Source organism: Equus caballus, chromosome 14 (genome assembly GCF_041296265.1).
Source record: "Equus caballus isolate H_3958 breed thoroughbred chromosome 14, TB-T2T, whole genome shotgun sequence".
In the NCBI taxonomy this organism is placed as follows: domain Eukaryota; kingdom Metazoa; phylum Chordata; class Mammalia; order Perissodactyla; family Equidae; genus Equus; species Equus caballus.
In genome coordinates this window covers 56,882,501-56,907,508 of record NC_091697.1, presented here as the reverse complement: position 1 = coordinate 56,907,508, position 25,008 = coordinate 56,882,501, and the positions used below count along the sequence as shown (strand labels likewise).

The following is a 25,008-nucleotide window of genomic DNA, read 5'->3' as shown; positions in this document are numbered from 1 at the left end:
TAATAAAATGTTTTAAAGCATTGTCTTCAGATGTAACTTTAAAATACAAGCTTATTTGGAGCCGGCCAAGTGGTTAAGTTCACGTGCTCCGCTTTGGTGGCCCAGGGTTTCTGCTGTTTGGATCCTGGCCGAGGACCTAGCATTGCTCATCAAGCCATGCTGAGGTGGTGTCCCACATGCCACAACTAGAAGGACCTACAACTAAAATATACAACTGTGTACTAGGGGGCTGTGGGGAGAAGAAGGAAAAATAAAATTAAAAAAATAATAAAATATAAGCTTGTTAATTTAAACAAAATATTTTGTAAAGGAAGAAATTTGATTTTAGCAGTAATATAACCATTGCAGCAAGATGTGGAAATAGGAAACAGAAGAGGAGGGGAAAACCACTGCTTGTATCCTACTACTGAAGATAATTAATATTATCATTTTTATATTTTCTTCCAGCATTTCCTTCTTTTAGTATTCTAAGTAGGGAAAAAACGACCTGTTAATAGTTTGAAAAGAGTGGTGGTTAACAGTGAGTAACAAAATGGTAAAGCAATATCGCAGTGGTTGCCACATTATAACTTTGAAAATCAAGCCTTGATAAATATTTAAATTTTTTTTTTTAAGATTGCTACCTGAGCTAACAGCTGTTGCCAATCCTTTTTTTTTTTTTCCTTCTTCTCCCCAAAGCCCCCCACTAGATAGTTGTATATTCTAGTTGTGAGTGGCTCTTGTTGTGCTATGTAGGATGCCACCTCAGCATGGCCTGATGAGCAGTGCAGTGTCTCCGCCCAGGGTGCGAACCAGTGAAACCCCAGGCGGCTGAAGCAGAGCGCAGGAACTCAACCACTTGGCTACAGGGCCAGCCCCTAAATATTTAAATTTTTAACCAAACTAAAAATATGCCCAATGTTTGTTTGTTTCTACAAACAGTTTTACTAAAGTTTTCTGTATCAACTCATGGCTAAAGTCATGGTGGTCTTGAGAATTGGAAGGAAGTTACTGACTTGATTGAAACCATTAGCCTTATCTGTTTGGTGTTAAAATGAATGTTAAAGTTAGCACCTTTGTACTTAGGTGGTAGAGGTTGATACTATTCGCTGATTTTAGTTTCTTCTGTCATCATAAATCTGCTATCATAAATAGCAGAGGTACCTAGAAATAAATTTGTGTTTCTTGTAAGCATATGTCCCTGGTATTTATCTTTAACTCTTTAAATAGGGAGAAGAACAAGTTAAGATTTTTATTTTATTTTAGTGGTAGTTCTCTAGACTAAGGCAATCTTTCTAACTTATATTGCCTTCAGATTAATTCTAGATTCCACTTTGTCCCATATTTTGGAAAAAAGGATTTTATTTTTTATTTTTATACTTTTTTTTTTTTGAGGAAGATTAGCCCTGAGCTAACATCTGTTGCTAATCCTGCTTTTTTTTTTTTGGCCCTATGCTAACATCTGTGCCCATCTTTATTTTATATGTGGGATGCCTGCCACAGCATGGCTTTATAAGCGGTGCATAGGTCTGTGCCCGGGAGACAAACTGGCGAACCCCAGGCTGCTAAAGCAGAGTGCGAGAACTTAAAGTGCTGCACCACTGGGCTGGCACTAAAAGATTTTTTATTCTCATAATTTTATTTTATCTTTAAATAGTTTTTATTTTGGTGATTTTTTTCAGTGTGAAATCTTTCAGATAGTATATAATTTTATTTAATTAATTTATCTTTTAGGAAGATCAGCCCTGCGCTAACATCTGTTGCCAATCTTCCTTTTTTTTTTCTCCCCAAAGCCCCCTCCGTACATAGTTGTATGTTTTTCTAGTTCTTCTATGTGGGATGCCGCCTCAGCATGGCTTGATGAGTGCTTCTAGGTCTGTGGCCAGGATCCGAACCAGCAAACCCCAGGCTGCCAAACCAGAGTGTGCAAAACTTAACCACTTAGCCACAGGGCTGGCTCTAGTATGTAATTTTATAAACACTAAAAGGGACCATCCTTTTTAGAAGTTTATAAAATTATTTGAAACTTTTTTATATGTAAAAACTTGCACCGTTTGAAATTTTTATTTCAACGTTTGACATTTTTCCTAGACTGTGGTTTGTCATTTGGAAAGTTATCTTAAATTTTAGACATTAGCTCAAACCTTGCAGAAATTGTAATAATTGTTCTAATTTAAATATTGTTAATAAACTTCCTTCTTAGGTATTACATCAAATACCAATAATGGATCTATGGTGGTTCACAATAGTTATGATGAAATTGAAGGCGGTGGCTTCTTGGGTGAGATGCTATAAAAGTTTTTTTGTTTTTGTTTTTTAAACATGTGTTCATTGTAAGAAACAAGAAGAAAACTTCATAATGATGTCATGCAACAGTACATGCTGTTAGCATTTTTTATCTTCATGCCTTTAGATTTTTTAATCATTTTTTGCTTCAGAATTAGGATCATGGGCTTTATCATTATTATGACTGTAGAGTATTTTTTATCAGTTCATATCTATTTAAATTTGTTTAACCAGTTGGACATTCAGTATATTTTCATTAAAATTGTTTTGAATTAGAATTTTAGTCTGAATGCAAAGTTTAGCACATGATAAGGAAGTAAATTAACTATACCAAACATTTTTGTGTGTTTTGGTGTTTACAGCTATGATCTACATTAACTAGATTTTAATCGTTGCTGTTACTCTGTTACTAGTGTTTGTCTTATTTTACAAAATTGATTAATGAAAGTGTTAAATTATCCAAAAGATTTTGGAGTTGCAACTCCTATGATTTAATGGATCTATGTTTGATTTAAAGTTTTCTGGAGTATAAAATAGAACTTAAAAGTTACCTTGTTTCTAGCAACACCACAGCTTACTAATAAGAACCCCACAATGAGCCGAAGTGTTGGATATTCGTATCCCTCCTTACCACCTGGTTATCAGAACACGGCGCCACCTAGTACAGCTGGAATGCCGCCCTCCTCCTTGAATTACCCAAGTGGGCCACAGGCCTTTACTCAGGTAAACTTCTTGGTTTTTTTTAACCTATTTTCCACTTTTTGGTTTAAACTGTATACACATGAAAAGGTTTTAGGGAGGTAAATGAACATTTTTAACAAATTAGAATAATAATGGAATATTTCATAAGGCCTTCATTGTATTACCTATCTCTAGAACCAAAAAATTGACCAGGATATCTAAATTACAGTTTTCTTATTTAGAGAGAAATTAAGTAACCAAGTTCTTATATATCTGTTTTCAACTAAGGACCTTATAAAGGCTATTTACTTTGAAATTATGTATCTTTAGGCTCCCTTCGGTGCTAGTCATTTAACTGCAAGCATGAGTGGATTAAGTCTACATCCAGAGGGGCTAAGAGTTGTCAATCTTCTTCAAGAAAGAAACATGCTTCCATCAACACCTTTGCAGCCTCCAGTTCCAAATTTGCATGAAGATATCCAGAAACTCAACTGTAACCCAGAGTAAGGCTTCAAACAGCATTTCGTATTAAATATGACATTTTGCTTCTTCTGAAAGTTTTCTAGATTTTTTTTTTGGAGCTTCATGTGTTATCAACAAGCTGTACAAATATATTAATTTATGAAAATAGTTCTGCATGCAGAAAACAGAACTCTGTTAGTTGCTTACTTAACTGATATTTGAATGTTCTAAGTCAAGAAATAGGGTTGTAACCCCTGAGCTGATTGCTGCTCTTATCAGCTCTAATCGACTGTGATATTCATTATCATTATGGTGGCTACATTATTTCTTCAAAGTCCAAAGTATGGGGATTTGATTCTGTATAATCCTTTATTTGCTCCTGTTTTGAATTGTTTTAAACAAACATAATTATAATACTATTTTCTCCCTTAAAATTGACCATAAATTTAAATATATGTGGTAAAGACTTTCTGGTAAGTTGAATTTTATTATTTTTAAATAGTCTTTTTAGAACCTTCAGCAAAACTGAACTCTTCAGTAATAAACTTAACTTTGCATTAGCAAATTTGGGTCATCACTTTGCAATTCTATTGTAATCTACATTTATATAAAGAAAAATAAGTCATTTGATAGTCTAGACTGAGAATAGACTTTGTTTTAGTTATGTATCTGTCTACCTTCTCTTTTTGAATAGGACTTAAATATTTAAATGGGATAAAATTTGAGAGGGCTTATTGAGATATTTCATTTGTAATCTGATCCAATCTTAAAATGTTTACCCTTAAAATCTTTTTTTTGTCCACAAATAATCATAGCAATAACTGATGCATGATTTTTACTTTGTAGGTTATTTCGATGCACGCTGACTAGCATTCCTCAAACTCAGGCCTTACTGAATAAAGCCAAACTTCCTTTGGGACTGCTGCTTCATCCTTTTAAAGACCTAGTGGTATGTTTTACTAGTGGAAGTAAATGACTTGTGGAAAATTATCTTAGTAGTGAGGAATTTTCTAAAATAGTGCAAGAATCACATAAAGAATTTATTTGAGCTATCTTTAGGAATCTGACCTTTGATAGATTCCTTTATTTGCAATTCAACCAAAAATTTTATTACCAAATCCTTTGAGAACGAGGTAAAATAAGCATATTGTTGAGAAATCCAAGAGGTACTGAATAGAATAGAGGTACTGAAACAAAATGAATAAATGAACCATACTATTTTAAAATGTAGATTATTTACCCATTAAAATACTTTACCCAGTCTCCCAGTTCTGCCATTCTTTGAGTAAAATTTGTTGCTTTAACAAGATTTTCCAAAAAAAATTAAGGTCCAAAGGCTCTTGGACCTTCATATATGGCCACATACTGTTGAGAGGATCAGTGCATAATTGAAGCGACTTTCCCAAAATAAACCTCCTTTTGGTGATAAGATTGTATTGCCTTTACTGATTTTTGATATTAAGACTTTAGAACTTTCAATATGTAGGATCAACTTTAAATAGGAACCTAACTACAAAATTTAATTGAATATTTAAATATAATTTAACCGTACCTTACTTTGATGACAATTCTCTTCTGAGAACCTAGTAAGCTTCTTAGCATAACGTGAAGAAACTTTCTAATAATTTCATTGGTCATTTATTTTAGAATGTTGATCCTTCCTTTACCATCTGTGTCAAAAATGCATTGTAAATTTACTGTGTTGGTTTGCAATGTAAATGTTTAATGAGAAAATAAATACTTTTAAAAAGCAAAATTTAATGAGAATGGTCGTGTAGAAAAACAACAGGGTTTAAAATCAATACATTTCAACTACGTTATGTATTTATTTATTTATTTGAGTTCATAATAGTTTACATCATTGTGAAATTTCAGTTATACATTATTTCTTGTCTGTCACCACTTAAGTGTTCCCCTTCACCCCCTGTGCCCACCCCCCTCCCCCCTTCCCCTGGTAACCATTGAACTGTTTTCGTTGTCCGTGTGTTTGTTTATCTTTCACGTATGAGTGAAGTCATATGGTGTTTGTCTTTCTCAGTCTGGCTTATTTCGCTTAGCATAATACCCTCCAGATCCATCCACATTGTTGCAAATGGGATGATTTTGTATATATTGTATATAGATATTGTGTGTATGTGTGTGTGTGTGTGTATATATATACCACATCTTCTTTATCCAGTATATATATATACCACATCTTCTTTATCCAGTCATTGGTCGATGGGCACTTGGGTTGCTTCCACATCTTGGCTATTGTGAATAATGCTGCACTGAACGTAGGGGTGCATAAGTCACTTTGAATTGTTGATTTTAAGTTCTTTGGATACATACCTAGTAGTGGGATAGCTGGGTCATGTGGTAATTCTATTTTTAGTTTTTTGAGAAATCTCCATACTGTTTTCCAGAGTGGCTGCACCAGTTTGCATTCCCATCAGCAGTGTATGAGGGTTCTCTTTTCTCCACGCCCTCTCCAACATTGGTTATTTTTTGTCTTAGTGATTATAGCCATTCTCACGGGTGTAAGGTGATATCTTAGTGTAGTTTTGATTTGCATTTCCCTGATGATTAGTGATATTGAAAATCTTTTCATGTACCTATTGGCCATCTGTGTTTCTTCTTTGGAGAAATATCTGTTCATATCCTCTGCCCATTTTTTGATCTTGCTATTTGTTTTTTTGTTGTTCAGTTGTGTGAGTTCCTTATATATTATGGAGATTAACCCCTTCTCGGATATATGATTTGCAGATATTTTCTCCCAATTGCTGAGTTTTCTTTTTGTTTTGATCCTAGTTTCTTTTGCCTTGCAGAAGATCTTTAGTCTGATGAAGTCCCACTTGTTTATTTTTTCTTTTGTTTCCCTTGTGTGAGAAGACATGATATTCGAAAAAATCCTTTTCTTTTCAGGAAGTTTAGCCCTGAGCTAACTACTGCCAATCCTCTTTTTGCTGACCCTGGAATCCGAACCGGTGACCCCCGGGCCGCTGAGAAGTGGAACATGCTCACTTAACCGTTGTGCCACCGGGCCGGCCCCCAAAAAGATCCTTTTAATAGTTTGATGTCACAGAGTGTACTACCTGTATTTTCTTCCAGAAGTTTTATGGTTTCAGGACTTATCTTCAAGTCTTTGATCCATTTTGAGTTTACTTTTGTGTATGACGTGAGATAATGGTCTACTCTCATTCTTTCACAAGTGGTTGTCCAGATTTCCCAACACCATTTCTTGAGGAGACTATCTTTTCTTCATTGTATGTTCTTGGCACCTTTGTCAAAGATTAGCTGTCCATAGATGTTCAGCTAAATAATTTTTTGTGAGGCAGTTTGGACACCTCTTTTTACTCTATCTTTTCCTCCAAAATTATCCCAACAATTATTTGGAAGTTATGGATTAATGCTTGACCTTTAGAAATGATGATCACTGCCTTTAAAATAGTTCTGTCTTTCTAGCAATTGCCTGTGGTTACCTCCAGTACAATTGTGAGATGCCGTTCATGCAGGACATATATCAACCCTTTCGTCAGCTTTCTTGATCAAAGGAGATGGAAGTGTAACTTATGTTACCGAGTCAATGATGGTATGTTTTTCTCAAAATGTTTCAAAATTTTGTACTTGCATCATAGGGAAATCAGATAATACAAATGTGAAGTTCAAAAAAAAATCTGTCTTCTTTACCTGTAATCCTTCCACTCGGAGGTGATTTCTGTTAACTTTTTTCTATCCATTTATACTTATATATAAATAATTATGTACTTTTTAAGCAAAAAATGTGGTAATATTACTTTGATAACCACTTTTTTACATTTATTATATTGAGTATATGATAAACGGCATATTTATGGTATTATTTAAGCCTGTAATTTAAGAAATATTTTTATTTAGAAATTGTCCCATGCCTTTTCTCTAGGGTGAAAGAAATAAGTCCACAGAATAGCTACCATTAGCTTCATTCACTGCTGTATGAAGGGAGGTGGGCAGTGCTAGAAGGTTAGTTGAATGTGATTTTCTCCGTAAGTGAGGAGGAGGAGATCTCTTTCAGTAACTCTTTCACAATTTTTATTTGAGGAATATCGTCTAACCAAAAACGTTCTGTTAGGATTAGAGAAGAAAAAGCTATGCTGATATGCACATTGAAAATTAGGTCTCTGGAAGGAAATTTCATTAACCATTGGGAAATAGAGAAATTTAAGAGATTTTTAACAATCATTTTTATTGTGTGTATTTGTGTGGTAAGAGTAGAGGAAAGTGAGGATAGGGTAAGAGCTTTTTTTTCACTCTAATAATTCAGAAAATGTATGTATAGTGTGTTGCACAACTTTAAAATCGTATGTATATGTGCTTCATTATATGAAATGAAATTGTAATAAAGGCTGAAGTTAACTTTCATGTGCAGCCCAGACTATTTCATGAACTATGGCTTACCCTTTAGCATACAAGGAATTTGAATTTCTATGTAGTTACTGGGAAGACAGATGCAGTGATAATTGATTTAGAAAATACTTTTTGAGCACTAGTGTATTGTAAGTGGTAGGCAACTGATATTCTATATCAGCCTCATTAATTAATGAAACTCACAAAACTTTAGGCTTTAACCTTTGACGTATTTTTACCATAGCTTTGTAGGGGCAGTCAGAGTCTGTACATTTAGTCTTAAATTTAAGAAAATAATTGGCATTTAATTTTTTTTTTTTTGAGGAAGATTAGCCCTGAGCTAACATCTGCTGCCAATCCTCCTCTTTTTTGCTGAGGAAGACTGGCCCTGAGCTAATATCCATGCCCATCTTCCTCTACTTTATATGTGGGATGCCTGCTACAGCATGGTGTGCCAAGTGGTGCCATGTCTGTAGCTGGGATCCAAACCGGTGAACCCCCAGCCACAGAAGTGAAACGTGGGAACTTTACCGCTGTGCTACCAGGCTGACCCCTGGCATTTAATGAGTTTTTATCATCCTTTCCAGCTATTTTAGGAAAATAGCTTTAGTAAGAATTAAGAAAAAGAAGATATTGTAAGATAGGAAAAGAAAAATCACAATGATTATAGTAGTAATAGCAAGACATACTTAGTGCCATTCAGTATAGGGGGAACTCAAATGTAACTAAAAAGCAAAGTGTATTTATCCCCTAATATTTAGTCTGTATTGAATTATTTGTAAATCCCTAAATCAAGAAAACAGCCAACTGCAAGTTATATTAATCTTAATCCTTTCAGTTTTGTAATGATATGTTGTTAACTTATATAGTTCCTGAAGAATTCATGTACAACCCTTTGACCAGAGTCTATGGAGAACCTCACAGAAGACCTGAAGTTCAGAATGCTACTATTGAGTTTATGGCTCCTTCAGAATACATGGTAAGCTTTCATTTTTTAGATACCATATTTATTTCATAATATTGGGTTTTAAATAAAACAATATAGCATCCTTTAGCAAAATTTTATGTTTTTAAATTCATAAAAATTATACTTGTTCAGTATAAAAGTAGTGAATTAGTATATGAGGGTAAGTTTGAAAAGTAAAAGTGTATGTAAAGTTCCACTTATGTTTCTTGTGTATCTACCCAGAAATTTGCAATATGATATTGGAATCATATTTACTTTTAAGTTGCTTCCAGTTTTTTTCTGTTACAAATAATGCTGTGATGAACATCTTCTTTCAAGTACTTTTATACACTGTGCGAGTATCTTAGGTCTTGTATTTTAAAAATAATAATTATGCCTAATATTTAATTAGCATTTTACAAAGCACTTAAATATTTTTGGTCATCATAAACAGCTTTTTGAATTAAGCTAGGGAAATGCTGTTAATCCTATTTTACAGATGTGAAAACTAACTTAGTTAAGAAACTTGCCAGATATCTTTTAGTAAGTGGTAGAACTCGCATAGAAATCCAGACCTTTTGATCTGGTTCCTCTTTCACCATGCCATAATTCCCCCTAAGCAAAGGGAGTATGGAGATACAACTTAACACCAACTTTTCATGTTTTATTTCAGTATATTTTTGTGGCATAGTCTCTTTCTATCTGGGCAATTGGGACCATTTTAGTATAGAAATTATGAGGGCTCAGTGTCTTTACCACGGAGATGTTTCAGTATAGAAAATAGTTTTGTGATACTTAGGATGATAGCTTTTTGCAGTGTAGCTGTCCCTTTGTTGAATTAAAACCAAAAAATCAGAAGCATTTGCTCTTTTGAATTGGCCTTCCTGGGTTTCTTTTATGTCCCAGGTTTTGCAAAAATAGCTTCCTTTGAATTTGGAAACTTGCCTATAGCAGCAAGAGGTTTTGCTCCTTCCCAACTTAGCTCTTGGGCAACAGATTCTACGAATTCGACAAGTGATACATGCACAAAAGTATACAACTTAGTACACTACTGCCTGCCCAATTCTCGGTGTGATTATTTGATGCTTTTGAGTGAATTGACAATAAATCTTTGAATTTGGAACAATAGTTATACATTTTTTATGGAACTTGGCTGAAATGCATTGTTTCAGCACAGGCTAACTTGATTTGTCACTTTCAGAACTGTCATTTCTCTAAATCGTGAAATATAGTGCACATATGGAAAAATCTATAAAACATAAACATATAAGTTACCAAATAACTATAAACACCTGTGTTATGGGCTGGCCCCGTGGCTGAGTGGTTAAGTTCACGCACTCCGCTTTGGTGGCCCAGGGTTTTGCTGGTTTGAATCCTGAGCACGGACATGGCACCGCTCATCAAACCATGCTGAGGTGGCGTCCCACATGCCACAACTAGAAGGACCCACAACTGAAAATACACAACTCTGTACCAGGGAGCTTTGGGGAGAGAAAGGAAAAACAAAATCTTTAAACAACAACAACAAAAAACACCTGTGTTAACACCTCCCAGGTCAAAAAATTGAACACTGGGACCGGCCCGGTGGCCGAGTGGTTAAGTTCCCATGCTCCACTTAAGGGGCCCAGGGTTTCACTGGTTCGGATCCTGGCCGTGGACATGGCACCGCTTCTCAGGCCATGTTGAGGCGGCATCCCACATGCCACAACAACAAAGACCCACAACTAAAATACATAACTGTGGGGACCGGCTCCGTGGCCGAGTGGTTAAGTTCGCGCGCTCCGCTGCGGCGGCCCAGGGTTCGGATCCTGGGCGCGGACATGGCACCGCTCATCAGGCCACGTTGAGGTGGCATCCCATATCCCACAACTAGAGGGACCTGCAACTAAGATATACAACTGTGTATGGGGTGGGAGGGTTGGGGAAATAAAGCAGAAAAAAAAAATTAAAATATATGACTGTGTGCTGGGGGGATTTGGGGAGAAAAAGCAAAAAAGAAAAGAAGATTGGCAACAGTTGTTAGCTCAGGGGCCAATCTTTAAAAAAACAAACAAAAAGAAATTGAACATTGCCAATACTCTCAGAAGCCCTTCTTATCACATTTCCTCCCCGTCCTGTTCTAGAAAAAATACTCCTCTGACTTATGGCAATCACACCTTTTTTCTTTTTCTTTTCTGTACAACAAACTATACATTCACATTTTCATTTTATTTTAGTATGCATCTGAAAACAATATAATAGAGTTTTGCCTGTATTTTAAACTTCTCTTCTTTCTATATTATTTTCTTAATCCATTATTGTTTATGATAGTCTACACTTAATCTGTAAATAAGCTTATTTTATTATTTTTGCTGTATGTGGACATGACAAATGATAAGTTTAAATTTAACCTTGTTAAATGTATTTAATGAGATCCTTTTTTTCTTCAGTTGCGACCACCTCAGCCTCCAGTGTACCTCTTTGTGTTTGATGTGTCTCACAATGCAGTTGAAACTGGATACTTGAATTCAGTTTGCCAGAGTTTGTTAGACAATCTGGATTTGTAAGTATCTTAATTCAGCTTAAATTTGGAACTAACAGTGTTTGCAAAGTGAATAAAGGCGTTTCAAAATACAAAAAAAAAAAAAAACCTGTGTAATTATGTTCAAAAAGTCCACTTAAGTCAGTTGTGAACTAGGCCTCACTTTCTCTGAGAAACATTAATTTATTTTAATTTTTTATTATGGAAAAGTTTCAAACATATAGTAAATAGAAAGAATGTAAGGAAGTTCCAGTTACCCATCCCTCAATTTCAACATTTTTAGCATTCAGCTATTCTTAGTTCATCTAATCCCCCCAACACACACCCTTTTTTCCCCATCGAGTATTTTAGTGCTGTTCTCCATCAGTATATCATCTTACCTATACATACTTGGCATTATTTTTAGGTCTAACTGAAATACAAGTATCACGCCAAACAAAATTAGTAATAATTCTATAATATGATCTAATACTTCAATTTTTTTTTCCTGGTTGTCTCAAAAATGTTTTTTTAGTGTAGGTTTGTTGGAATAAGAATCCAAACAGTATCTACACTTTGCATTTGGTTGTCATATTTCTTAAGTGTCTTAAAATAACTGTACTTTAAATGGTGCTTAGATACTTAGTGTAACCCATAAAGGCTACTGTGCCCATTCAGTATAAGAAATATAGTGCTCTTGTGTGGTATGTAAGAATGTGGAGGACCAAATCTCATCAGAAATGGACTAACTCTCTCATCTTTGTGAAAGGGGCATCCTTGTTCTTGCCGGTATTTGTATTTTTAATGTTGTAGCTTCTGAATGGGGATTGTCTGTTGATGAGAGAGTCTGCTAATTCACCCTAGCATGAGCAGTAAGAATGAAAACTTGTCTTGCCCCTTAAAAAACTGTAGGTTCACATATTTAAGTTTTTTAAAACAGATCCTTTTGCTGCTCTTCTTAAATGAATGCATTAAATAATATAAAGAGAGATTTGAGCAAATACATACATATATACACACACACACACATATATATATATATATATATTTTTTTTTTTGGTGAGGAAGATTAGCCCTGAGCTAACGTCTGCCACCAGTCCTCCTCTTTTTCCTGAGGAAGACTGGCCCTGAGCTAATATCTGTGCCCACCTTCCTCTATGTTATATGTGGGATGCATGCCAGAGCATGGCTTGATAAGCAGTATGTAGGTCTGTGCTGAGGATCCGAACCTGGGAACCCTGGGCTGCTGAAGCAGAGTGTGCGAATTTAACTACTATGCCACTGGGCCAGCCCCAAGAGCAGATTTTTTTAAAGATATGCAGTACCTAAACTTATATTACATTTTAGAGTTGGTTTATAGTATAAACAGTATATATTTGAAGTATTTTTTATAAATTAAAATCATCTACAAAGTTTTGTATATATTTTCCAATATTTTTTATATACCGTTTCCTAAGTGATTTATATAACTTTATATGGGTGTAATGGGTTTTGGATTCCTGTATTATTGCCAGGTTTTATTGATTGTTTGGCTTATGTGTAGTGTTTTCACTTTGAGTAGAGTGTGTTTTCACGGTGATTAAACATTGAGTGGCTTAAACATTTATTTTGGGACAATTTCCATAATATGAAAGAAGATATTTGTAACTTTTAGGAGATATTTTATGTATGTGTGTATATGGGAAAACTTGATAAAATACTCTTCTGAATTTGTTTTTAGACTTCCTGGCAACACTAGGACAAAAATTGGCTTCATAACATTTGATAGTACAATCCACTTCTACAGTCTTCAAGAAGGTCTCTCTCAACCTCAGATGCTAATAGTTTCAGATATTGAAGGTATATATTATATGCTTAAAATTATCTAATTGCCTTAGGAATTTTCAGTTTTAGAAATATTTCATCATTATTTGACCAATTAGGAGTGTACAGTATGATTCTACTATTTTGAGGAAAACTTTGAATATAAAATCTAAGGTTGTTGGAATTTTAAGAGTCCTTCAGTCCAATCCCTCATTTTATAGAAGAGGAAACAGAATTATGGAGGTAAAGTGAATTCTGAACAAGGCAACAAAAACAAGTTAATGTTAAAACTCAGATTAAATTTAAGTTTCTTTTTCCCTACTCTTTCATTCATTCAAAAGTATCTAAGGATAGACATACAGACGAATGGAGGATAGACATACAGACCAGTGGAATAGAATAGAGAACCCAGAAATAAACCATCACGTATATGGTGAATTGGTTTTTGACAAGGATGCCAAGACCATTCATTAGGGTAGTTTTTTCAATAAATGGTTCTGGGAAAACTCAGCATGCAAAAGAATGAAATTTGACCCTTACTTTAAACCATATAAAAAAAAATTAACTCACTGGATCAAAGACCTAAACTTAAGAGCTAAAACTATAAAACTCTTAGAATAAAACATAGGAGAAAATCTTCGTAAGATTGGATTTGGCAATAATTTCCTGGATATGACAACAAAAGCAGAGGCAACAAAAGAAGTAAGTAAGTAAATAAGTAGAACTTTATCAATATTAAAAACTTTTGTACATCAAAGAACACTATCAAGAGAGTGAAAAGACAACTTATAGAATGGAGAATATATATGCAAATCATGTATATGATGAAGGATTAATATCCAGAACATATAAAGAACTCCTTAACTTAACAACAACAAAATAAACACAATTCAAAAATGGACACGACTTGAATAGACATTTCTCCAAAGAAGATGTACAAATGGCCAATAAGCACATGAAGAAATGATGAACATCATTAGTCGTTAGAGAAATCAAAATCAAAATCACAGTGAGATAGAAGTTCACATCCATTATGATGGCTATTATCAAAAAAGAGGAAAATAAATTTTGGCAAGGATGTAGAAACCCTGGAACTGTGTTGCATTGCTGGTGGGTACATTCCAGTCACAAGGGCCTCATAGTGTGACTCCAATAATATGAAATGTCCAGAATAAGCAAATCTACAGACAAAAAGACTGCTGGCTGCCTGGAGCCGTGGGAATTGACAGGGAGATGAGGAGGGACTGCTAATATGTGTGGGGTTTCTTTTTGGGATGATGAAAAGGATCTGAAATTAGATAGTGGTGATGTTTGAACAACTCTGTGAATATATTGAAAATCACTGAATTGCATTTTCTACAAGGGTGAATTTTATGGTATGTGAATTGTATCTCAATAAAACTTTTATTTTTTTTAATTTTAAAGAAAAATGAAATTTAAACAGTTTACAGTAGAATTTTTATGTAACAGCTAAAGTAAATATATTTTAAATTATCTGTTAGTATTATTTTTTACAAACATTATAATGAGCCATTTTTTTTGGTAATAAACAACAATACAAAAATGTAGAAAGTGAGACTCCTCATTATCCACCACCACCACCCAAATTTCCTTGCCAGTTTGCTTCCTTCTAAGGAAGAGAATTTAATTCCTAAGCAAAAATAGATTTGAATCCTGAGAAGCTCATTTAATATGGTCAGTTAGCATACTTTGTGATTCACTTGATTTTGTAGTCCCATAAGTAGGGTCACTGGTAGAGGCCTTCTTGATGAGAAAGTATCTGCTTTTTGAATGACAGAACTGTTGGTGGGCTGTATTACTTTTATGTAAAGACATAGCGTTTTTCTTCTTCTTCTTTTTTTTGAGGAAGATTTGCCCTGAGCTAACATCCATGCCAGTCCTCCTCTACTTTGTATGTGGGTCTCCACGACAGCATGGCCTCAGACAGGTGGTATAGGTCCATGCCCAGGAACCAAACACAGGCCACTGAAATGGAGGGGGCTGAACTTAACCACTAGGCCACGGGGCTGGCCCCAGACATAGCGTTCTTGTATGTCATCTTAATCAACACCTTTTTAATGCTAAAAATATTTCTTTGGCTGGCTTCCAGGGCTAAGCAAGAATGTAAAGCAGGATTCTAAATTGTTGTCTTTAAGAAGTAGAGCACTTGTATGGACTCTTACAGACAGTGCTTACAGATCAATGTTTTCTAATTGGGAGGCTATTTACCTTTTATACGGTAACAGATAAGTTGTAATGAATACCTAAATCAGTGTTCTTTAAACGTATGTAGACAGTGCGGTAATAGAGGAGGAGGTAGCTTTTCTGTAAGTATGGGGGTAGATAATTATATCAGTGTTCTGTATTTGGAATACCGTTAACAATTAAGTTTTGTTTAAAGGAAACATTTTTTATTGTTTCAGATGTTTTTATACCTATGCCGGAGAACTTATTAGTAAATTTAAATGAAAGTAAAGAGGTAAGGCACATTTTCCTACCTGACATGTTTAATTGAAACATTGTAGGAATGTATTTTTGAAATGAGATTTAAGTAAAATTTTGCTTCTTTCTGTGACATTTCTAAGATGTGTAACATTTTATATTTGCTGTTAGTTAAAATTCATCAGATGAACAGCTCCTTGAGTTTGCCCTTGAACTGATTGCTTTCCAGTCTAATGTAGCAAGTTATTTGTAGTAGGGTAGAAGATAAGCCTGTTCCATAAAGGAGGAAAACCTGAAGGAAACCTGCCTTGCTGGCCATTTGGGAAAATGGGAGGGTTGCTGACGTAAGCTTCTGGTCACTACATAGAAGCACTTCAGCTAGGCTGCTTTCAGTGCCCTTTGCTTTTCTGATTCACAGAGTGTCATTGGGGTCAGTTCAGAAGAAACTCTTATTACCTGCCTGGAAATTGCCATGACATAATACAGTGAGAGGTGAACAGAATGTGTCTGAAGTGGGGATGTTGTCTACCCTGTACATGCATATATGCCGTAGGGGTAACATTTTAACTAGCAAGTCTATGGTCTCAGCTGTTGGCAACGGTGACTTTGCCATAGTGCCAAGTCTTTTTTTCCCATTAACTCTCTTTATTTGTACAACCTAACCTGAATAGGTAGTTATTTTTTGTTTTTTTTTTTCTTTTGTAGTGATATTACTAGTTGGCAAATTTACTGGCTATCTTAGATTTTACAATAGGGAAGAGTTAAACTCACTTTGGAACCGAAAAGACTAGTGTGTAGAGGTGATTGAGAAGGCCATATTTCATGGCATTAAAATAAATCAAATCTCTAAACTGTGATGGTTCTTTTGGATACATTTTGGACTTATAGTCTTGCTGGACTGCTGCATGTGCAAGAACTGTAAGGCCCCAATTTCGATTTGTCTTGCTTGCCAATTTATAATGTTGACTTAAAATGGCTTTCTTGTCATTTGACCAACTTCATTGTTTACTGTACTGTCTGTAAATCCTCTGACCATCATCATGACTCAGTGTCCTGTCTATCATATTAGTTACTGACTTATTGTGAAAAAAATTTTAATTGTAACACTCTTGAATTTTCTTGCTTTATTTCACAAGCTTGTCCAAGATTTACTGAAAACTTTGCCGCAAATGTTCACCAAGACCCTGGAGACCCAGAGTGCCTTGGGTCCTGCACTTCAGGCTGCCTTTAAGTTGATGTCCCCAACTGGTGGTCGAATGACTGTCTTTCAAACACAACTCCCAACTCTTGGAGTGGGAGCCCTGAAACCACGAGAGGAACCCAACCAAAGGTCATCGGCTAAGGTTAGAAAGTCATCAAATGTATAAGATTTATGTTGGTGCTCTGTCCCTTTGACCACAGAGCTTGTTTTTTATTTATTTTTCAGTTGTGGAGAGGAGAGGATATAAGGAAATGGATAAAACATTTCTCTTTGATGTAGACATTTCTATTTTATTAAATTGTTTTCTACCTGATTCCCTGTGATGTTCTTTTTAGATCTTTAACAGGCCAATAGCAATGCAGCCTGCCTTTGATGAGAAAGTCTGACAGATTGAGAGAATATGCTTGCTAGGGATCCTGGATGACCAGTAAAATGTAGTCATAGTTTGGTATATTGACTGCCATAGGATTGCTTTTGAGCATGTTGTGTGTATAAACTTAGTTTGGGATGTGTATTTCTCAAAGGATTATGAAAGTGAGGCCATATACATACTATAATGATTATGATGTCAGTCCTGGAGTCAGTCTGCCTAAGTTCCACTGCTTTTTAGATTTGTGATCTTGAATGATTACTTAATTTCTTTGCCCCTCTGTTTCCTTATATTTATAAAGTGAAGATAATGATAGCACCCACCTCTTAAGGTAGTTGAAAGGACTGAATAGATATTACATATGAATTGTTTAGAACAGTTTCTAGCATATTAAGCATTTAATAGATTATCCAAATTAGTATAACAGATGTATTTTTTAAAAGTAAAACAAAAAAATTAGAAAATTCTTAATGGTACATGTTTCTTACTGAAAACCCAGAAAATATTACAAAGCAAAAGGATTTTGCAGCATGCCAAAGGATGGCTGTTAACACCTTGATATATATAGATAGGTATTTAAATTTTATGACAATTTAATGATTTTTAAATTGTTCTCTTTGTAATTTATTATTAATAGGAAATTCACTTAACACCATCCACTGACTTCTATAAGAAATTAGCTTTGGACTGTTCTGGTCAGCAAGTAGCCGTTGACTTATTCCTTCTCAGTGGACAGTATTCTGATTTGGCTTCTCTGGGTAAGTTCTTCCTAATGATTATGTATCTCAAATGAACGTCAAAGTGGTATTTATATGATGGTATTCTAAATAGAGGACAAAGTGAAAGAATTTTTATTCCCTTGGGAGAGTTAGTTCAGTCTATTATAAATGTTATAGTCTTCTATTCTAAACATTTATAATAGAGAGATTTCTACACTACTGTTTAAGGGAATGAAGTAACTCTTTTTTGACGATGCCTTGGGAGATTAAAGAAAGATTGATTCAATGCCTGTAGTTACTTTGGTGTAGTATTAGTAGTTAATGGCAGAATTTAAAAGGAGCATATGTTCCCTTCCAGGTTGTATTTCTCGGTATTCAGCAGGTAGTGTCTATTACTATCCCTCTTACCACCATCAGCACAATCCAGTCCAAGTACAGAAGTTACAGAAGGAACTACAGAGATACCTCACTCGGAAGATAGGCTTTGAGGCGGTTATGAGGATTCGGTGCACCAAAGGTGGGGACACTTTCTTTTACATTTGTATTAGAGTAAATGTTGCTTTTGATACCAGTAAATACACATTTTTACGTCTTCTAAGATGTTTTACTTACTCTTATAGAATATACAATTAAGAATAGAGAAGAAACATTGAAAAAGAAAAATAGAGGGGCCAGCCCCGTGGCTGAGTGGTTGGGTTCTCGCGCTCCGCTTTGGCGGCCCAGGGTTTCATCGGTTCAGATCCTGGGCGCGGACACGGCACTGCTCATTAGGCCACATTGAGGTGGCGTCCCACATGCTGCAACTGGAAGGACCCACAACTGAAATATACAACTATGTACTGAGGGGATTTGGTGAGAAAAAGCAGGAAAAAAAAAAATGGAGACTATTTTGAATATACTAAAAACCACTGAATTGTTCACTTGAAAGGGGCGCTTTTTATGGTATGTGAGTTGTATTTCAATGAAAAAAAATCATTTCCAAAGAAAATAAATCACACTAATGATGAATTTTTATTCCACTTATTGAACAGTAGTAGTTGGAGATCTTTTTTAAAAACAATTATTTTTTAAAATTGTGGTAAAGTATATGCAACATAAAATTTAACATTTAACCATTTTTAAGTATACAAAAAAAATAAATGGCATTAAGTATATTCTCATTGTTGTGCAACCATTACCACATCTCCTAAAGTTGGAGATATTTTAATTTGTGCTCTTCTCACCCTATACCTGCTCCTAACACCTTGCACAATATTGCATTGAAAGTAGTCTGACAGTTTCAGAATGCTTATATCCAGTTTGTTTTTCAGGATAAATGTTTTGTGGCTGCTAAATGTTAACTATTTTCTTATGAAAATGAGATATTATAATTCTTTTTTTTTTAAAGATTTTTTAAAAAATTTTTTTCCTTTTTCTCCCCAAAGCCCCCTGGTACATAGTTGTATATTCTTAGTTGTGGGTCCTTCTAGTTGTGGTATGTGGGACGCCGCCTCAGCTTGGTTTGCTGAACAGTGCCATGTCTGCGCCCAGGATTCAAACCGACAAAACACTGGGCCTCCTGCAGCGGAGTGCGCGAATTTAACCACTCGGCCACAGAGCCAGCCCAAGATATGATAATTCTTGATATTTCATTTCTCCGCATTGTCAACCTGGTTCTAATCTTTTATTGTTCTGTAAGAGGGCGTGAAACATTCATTTTTTTTTACGTGGTAAATATTTTCTTTTTTTTTCTTTCTTTTGTTTTTTTTTACTTATTTATGTTTATTCTTTTTTTAATTGAGTTAATGATAGGTTACAATCTTGTGAAATTTCAGTTGTACATTAATGTTTGTCAGTCATGTTGTAGGTGCACCACTTCACCCTTTGTGCCCATCCCCTACCCCACCTTTCCCCTGGTATCCACTAAACTGTTCTTAGTCCATAATTTTAAATTCCTCATATGAGTGGAATCATACACAGATTATCCTTCTCTCGCTGGCTTATTTCACTTAACATAATTCCATCAAGGTCCATCCATGTTATTGCAAATGGTATGATTTTGTTCTGTTTTACAGCTGAGTAGTATTCCATTTGAAACATTCATTTTTTAAAATGGAAAGAGTGCATGAAACGTATAGTTACAAAAAATAAGTATGAAAAGATAAGAATCCACAAACCTATCCACTGGATAGGTGTTGAAATCTATTGGTCAAACCATGTACTAAAAGAAGTTCTCTATTATCCATCACTGTAATAAAAAGAAGAAAATGGTTGAGTGAAACAACTGAAAAGAAAACGTGTATTCTCTTATAGTATAAGGTATCAAATAAACACTTAAGAGGTTGCAGCATCTCCAAATGACTCACAGATATTAGTGTCACCCATAACCAATCAGTTACCACAATAGCTTTCTGTTTGTTTTCTTTTTTAAGTAACAGCTTTATTGAGATGAAATTTGCATATCATACAATTCACCTGTTTGAAGTGTACAATTCAATGGTTTTAAATTTATTCACCACAATATATATTTACCACAATCAATTTTAGAACACTTTCATACTCCAAAAAGAAACCCTGTATCAATTAGCAGTTACTCCTTATTTCCCTGAAACCTGGGGCAGCTCTAGGCAACTGCTAGTCTACTTGCTGTCTCTATGGATTTGCCTATTCTGGGTATTTCATATTAATGGAGTCGTACAATATGAGATTCTTTGTGACTGGTTTCTTACACTTAGCCTAATGTTTTCAAGGTTCATCCGTCTTGTAGCATGTATCACTATTTCATTCCCTTTTTTTTAAAAAAATATTTCATTCGTTTCTGTTACCCAGTAGTATCCCATTGTATAGATATACCTCATTTTGTTTATCCATTCATCAGTTGATGAACATTTAGGTGGTTTCCACTTTTTGGATATTATGAATAATACTGCTGTGAACATTCGTGTAGAGGTTTTGGACATTTTCATTTCTCTTGGGTATGTACCTGGGTACATACTTGGGTACGCACGTTTAACTTTTTGAGGAACTGCCAGACTGTTTTCCAGCAGTTGCACCATTTTATATTCCCACTAGCAGTGAACGAGGGTACTGATTTCTCCACATCCTGTTGATACTTGTTATTGTTTTGTCTTTTTTTATTTTAGCCATCTTAGTGAGTGTGTTGTGGTATCTCATTGAAGTTTTGATTTGTATTTCCCTATTGATGAATGATGTTGAACATCTTTTCTTGTGCTTTTGGCTATTTATATGTCTTCTTTGGACAGCTGTCTATTCAGGGCCTTTTCTCATTTAAAAATTTGGTTTATTTGTCTTTCTATTATTGAGTTGTAAGAGTTCTTCATGTATTTTTAGATATAAGGCATCTATCAGATACATGGTTTGCGAAATTTTTTTTCCATTTCGTAGGTTGCCTTTTCACTTTCTTAATGGTACCCTTTGAAGCACAGTTGTTTTTAGTTTGGGCAATATCCTGTTTATCAATTTTTTCTTTTTCTGTTTATGCTTTTGGTGATAGAATTAAATCACTGTTTAATCACTAGAGATCACTAACATTTATACTTACATTTATACTTATATTATCTTCTAAGAGTTTTAGAAATAGATTTCTTATATTTAAGTCCTTGATTTATTTTAAGTTAATTTTGTATGTGTGGTAGGTGTTTGACTTCATTCTTTTGCATGTGGTTATACATTGTCCCAGCACCATTTGTTGAAAAGACTATTCTTTCCCCATTGTATTGTCTTGGTACCCATGTTCCCTTGTTGAAAATCAGTTGACCATAAATGTGAGGGTTTGTTTCTGGACTCTGACTTTTATTCTATTAATCTATATGTCTATCTTTATACCAGTACCAAACTGTCTTGGTTACTGTAGCTTTGTAGTAAGTTTGAAATTAGGAAGTATGAGTCTTCCTAATTTTTTTCTTCTTTCTCAAATTGGGTTATTTTGGGTCCCTTGTGTTTCCATATGAATTTTTGGTTCAGCTTGTCAGTCTCTGCAAAGAAGCCACCTGGGATTTTGGTAGGAATTGCATTTAATGGGTAGATCAATTTGGGGAGCTTTGCTATCTTAACAATATTAAATCTTCCTATCTACGAACATGATATGTCTTTCTATTTACTTAGGTCTTTAATTTGTTCTTTCAACAATATTTTGTAGTTTTCAGAGTAAAAGTTTTGCATTTCTTTTGTTAAATTTATTCCTAAATATTTTTTGATGCTATTGTAAATGGAATTATTTTTAAAATTTAATTGCTTCTTTATATAAATATAATTAATGCTTTGTGTGTTGGTCTTATATCCTGCAAGCTTGCTGAACTTGTTTATTAATTTTAATAGTTTTTTAGTGTTTATGTTTTAAAGGGCCCATTTGTTGTATCCCCATTTAAGATTAATGGACCTCAAAAAGTATTATTTCTGCAGATATTGGCTATAAATTAGGGGAAATATACATCCTAAAAGTGCTTTTAAGACTTTTTCTATTTAGCAGGACAGAAGCTATTTTATATGTACCTGACTTTGCACAAAGAAGTTGGGAGAATGCCAGTGAACCAACCTTTGCCCTCTTTCAAGAGTGCTTAATTTAATATATCTTTGTGGTTAACTTGCTTAGGTTTTTCTTTTTCTTTTTTATGATAAATTTTATTACAAATGAAATAATATGCTCTTGGTAAATGTTTAAAAAGGTACAGAACAAAAGGATAGAAAATGAGAAATGAAACTTAACCCAGTGTGTTCTACCTTAAAGTTTCTCATATGCTCTTGAAAAGTTTTCCTGTGCATATATAACCATATATTTTAGCCTTCGAATAAAAGCAATGGGAATCACATCTGGCTTCTTTTTAACCTCACCTTTCTATTTTTATACATACAGACCTACTTCCTTCTTTTTTTCTGATTACTGGTTTAGAGTTGGTTTTTATTTTACAAGCAAAATATACAGCTCTTCTTGTAAAAACATTATTGATAAAGCTAAAGTCCTGTTGTATCAGCTTTTCTGTGTGCGTACTTTAACTTTCACTCCATTCTTATGCAGTCACTGTAATCACGTTGGTGTATATGTCAGGCTTTTCTCTACATTTACATGCTTATGTACCTCTCCATGGAAAATCTATATAGTACAATGTATTCTCATGAAGAACATTGTACATGTTTTCAGCAAGTCTCCAAGGTCCAGTAATATTAATTTACAAAGATTGATCTCCTTCTTTTTTTTTTTTTCTGAGGAAGATTAGCCCTGAGCTAACAGCTGCCGCCAATCCTCCTCTTTTTTGCTGAGGAAGACTGGCCCTGAGCTAACATCCATGTCCATCTTCCTCTACTTTATATGTGGGACACCTGCCACAGTGTGGCCTGTTAAGTGGTACATAGGTCCGTGCCCAGGATCTGAACCGGCCAACCCCAGGCTGCCAAAGCGGACTGCAGAAACTTAACCACTATGCCACTGGGCCGGCCTCAGATCTCATTCTTTTTTAACTTCTACCAAGTATTCAGTAGAATGTACAAATGACAATTTAGTTATTTTCCTACTGGTATCTGTAGGATAAATTCTTAGATATGTAATTCCTAGAGTCAAAGTAAGTATTCATTTATAATTTTGGTGGATATTGCCAAATTATCCTCCAGAAAAGCTTTTTGAAAATATGAATTTCCACCTTGAATTAAGAAGATATCTGTTATTCCTCCCTTACCCTAATTACTGTATATTATCTAATATGATTCTGCTCCCAGTTCCAACATGTGGGTTGTATTTCCCCACACCACCAAGCAATTAACTCAATTCTGACACTATCAACCTGCAGAAAGCATCAAAACCCACAGGTTAAAGTTCAGTCTCACAAGACTACTGCCCTCCACCGCTGCCACCCAACACACACACTTCAGACGCCAACTGCAAGTCCAGGTTGTTACCGGATGGTTTTGTTTGGCTATAGATTGGAGGTTCCAATGACCCTTTCTTTCGGTTCGATTAATTTGCTAGAGTCGCTCACAAAACTCAGAGAAACATTTTACTTACTAGATTACAAGTTTGTTATAAAAGGATATAACTCAGGAACAGCCAGATGGAAGAGATGCATAGGGCAAGGTATGGGGAAAGGGAAAGGGCACGAAGCTTCTGGAACTTCATAATCTCTTCGAGCGCTCTATCCTCCCCGAATCTCCGTGTGTTCACCAACCCAGAAGCTCTATGAACCCCATCCTTTTGGGTTTTTATGGAGACTTTATTACATAGGCATGATTGATTAAATTGTTGGCCATTGAAACTGATTTAACCTCCAGCCCCTCTCCTCTCCTGTAGGTCTGGGGGTGGGTGGACTGAAAGTTTCAACCCTCTAATCACATGGTTGGATCCTCTGGCAACCAGCCCCCATCCTTAGTTACCTTGACTTTCCAAAAGACGCCTCATTATGGGCCAGCCCCGTGGCAGACTGATTAAGTTTGTTCGCTGTGCTTCGGCGGCCTGGGGTTTCACTGGTTTGGATCCTGGGTGTAGACCTAGCACCACTCATCAGGCCATGCTGAGGTGGTGTTCCACATAAGCAGAGCCGGAAGGACCTACAAGTAGAATATACAACTATGTACTGGGAGTCTTTGGGCAGAAGAAAAAGAAGAAGAAGAAAAAAAAAAGAGAAGAGTGGCAACAGATGTTAGCTCAGGTGCCAATCTTTAAGAAAAAAAGACACCTCATTAACATAGCAAAAGACATTTATCACTCTCATCACTTAGGAAATTCTAAGCATTTTAAGAGCTCTCTACCAGAAACAGGCAAAGAACAAATATATCTTATTATAAATCACAATATCATATCAGAGCTTTTTACTCTTTGCCAGTCTGATAAGTGACAAGGTAAAATGTAAATATCCATATGTAGATGTATATAAATCATTTTGATAAACTTCTCTCTTCTAGGTCTTTCCATTCATACTTTCCATGGGAACTTCTTTGTTCGGTCAACAGACTTACTGTCTTTGCCAAATGTAAACCCAGATGCTGGATATGCAGTACAGATGTCAGTGGAAGAGAGTCTTACTGACACTCAGTTGGTTTCCTTTCAGTCAGCACTCTTGTATACATCCAGCAAAGGTAAGTGTTTTTTTTAAATTGTGGCGAAAAACACGTAACATGAGATCCTACCCTCTTAAATTTTTAAGTGTACAATACAGTGTTGTTACTATAAGCACAATGTTATAGCAAAGGTAAGTGTTTTGATTTGGTCATGTAGTCTTTGGCTTGTGATGAACTCCCTCTTCTTTGAAGGTAATTACTCATTTCTAC

At 35.1% G+C, this 25,008-nt stretch overlaps 1 protein-coding gene across 2 annotated transcripts in view; it reads left to right on the top strand.

Moving 5' to 3' along the window:
- SEC24A (SEC24 homolog A, COPII coat complex component) overlaps positions 1-25,008 on the top strand; it is a 67,019-nt gene that overhangs the window by 25,154 nt on the left and 16,857 nt on the right. For both annotated transcript variants that reach the window (XM_001504390.6, XM_070234294.1), the window contains 13 exons: positions 2,183-2,260; positions 2,828-2,988; positions 3,277-3,449; positions 4,255-4,357; positions 6,853-6,979; positions 8,643-8,752; positions 11,149-11,261; positions 12,940-13,058; positions 15,446-15,501; positions 16,601-16,807; positions 17,673-17,793; positions 18,113-18,271; positions 24,643-24,816. In XM_001504390.6, coding sequence (XP_001504440.1) covers positions 2,183-2,260; positions 2,828-2,988; positions 3,277-3,449; positions 4,255-4,357; positions 6,853-6,979; positions 8,643-8,752; positions 11,149-11,261; positions 12,940-13,058; positions 15,446-15,501; positions 16,601-16,807; positions 17,673-17,793; positions 18,113-18,271; positions 24,643-24,816 — 1,701 coding nt within the window. The remainder of the gene's footprint in view (positions 1-2,182; positions 2,261-2,827; positions 2,989-3,276; positions 3,450-4,254; positions 4,358-6,852; positions 6,980-8,642; positions 8,753-11,148; positions 11,262-12,939; positions 13,059-15,445; positions 15,502-16,600; positions 16,808-17,672; positions 17,794-18,112; positions 18,272-24,642; positions 24,817-25,008) is intronic.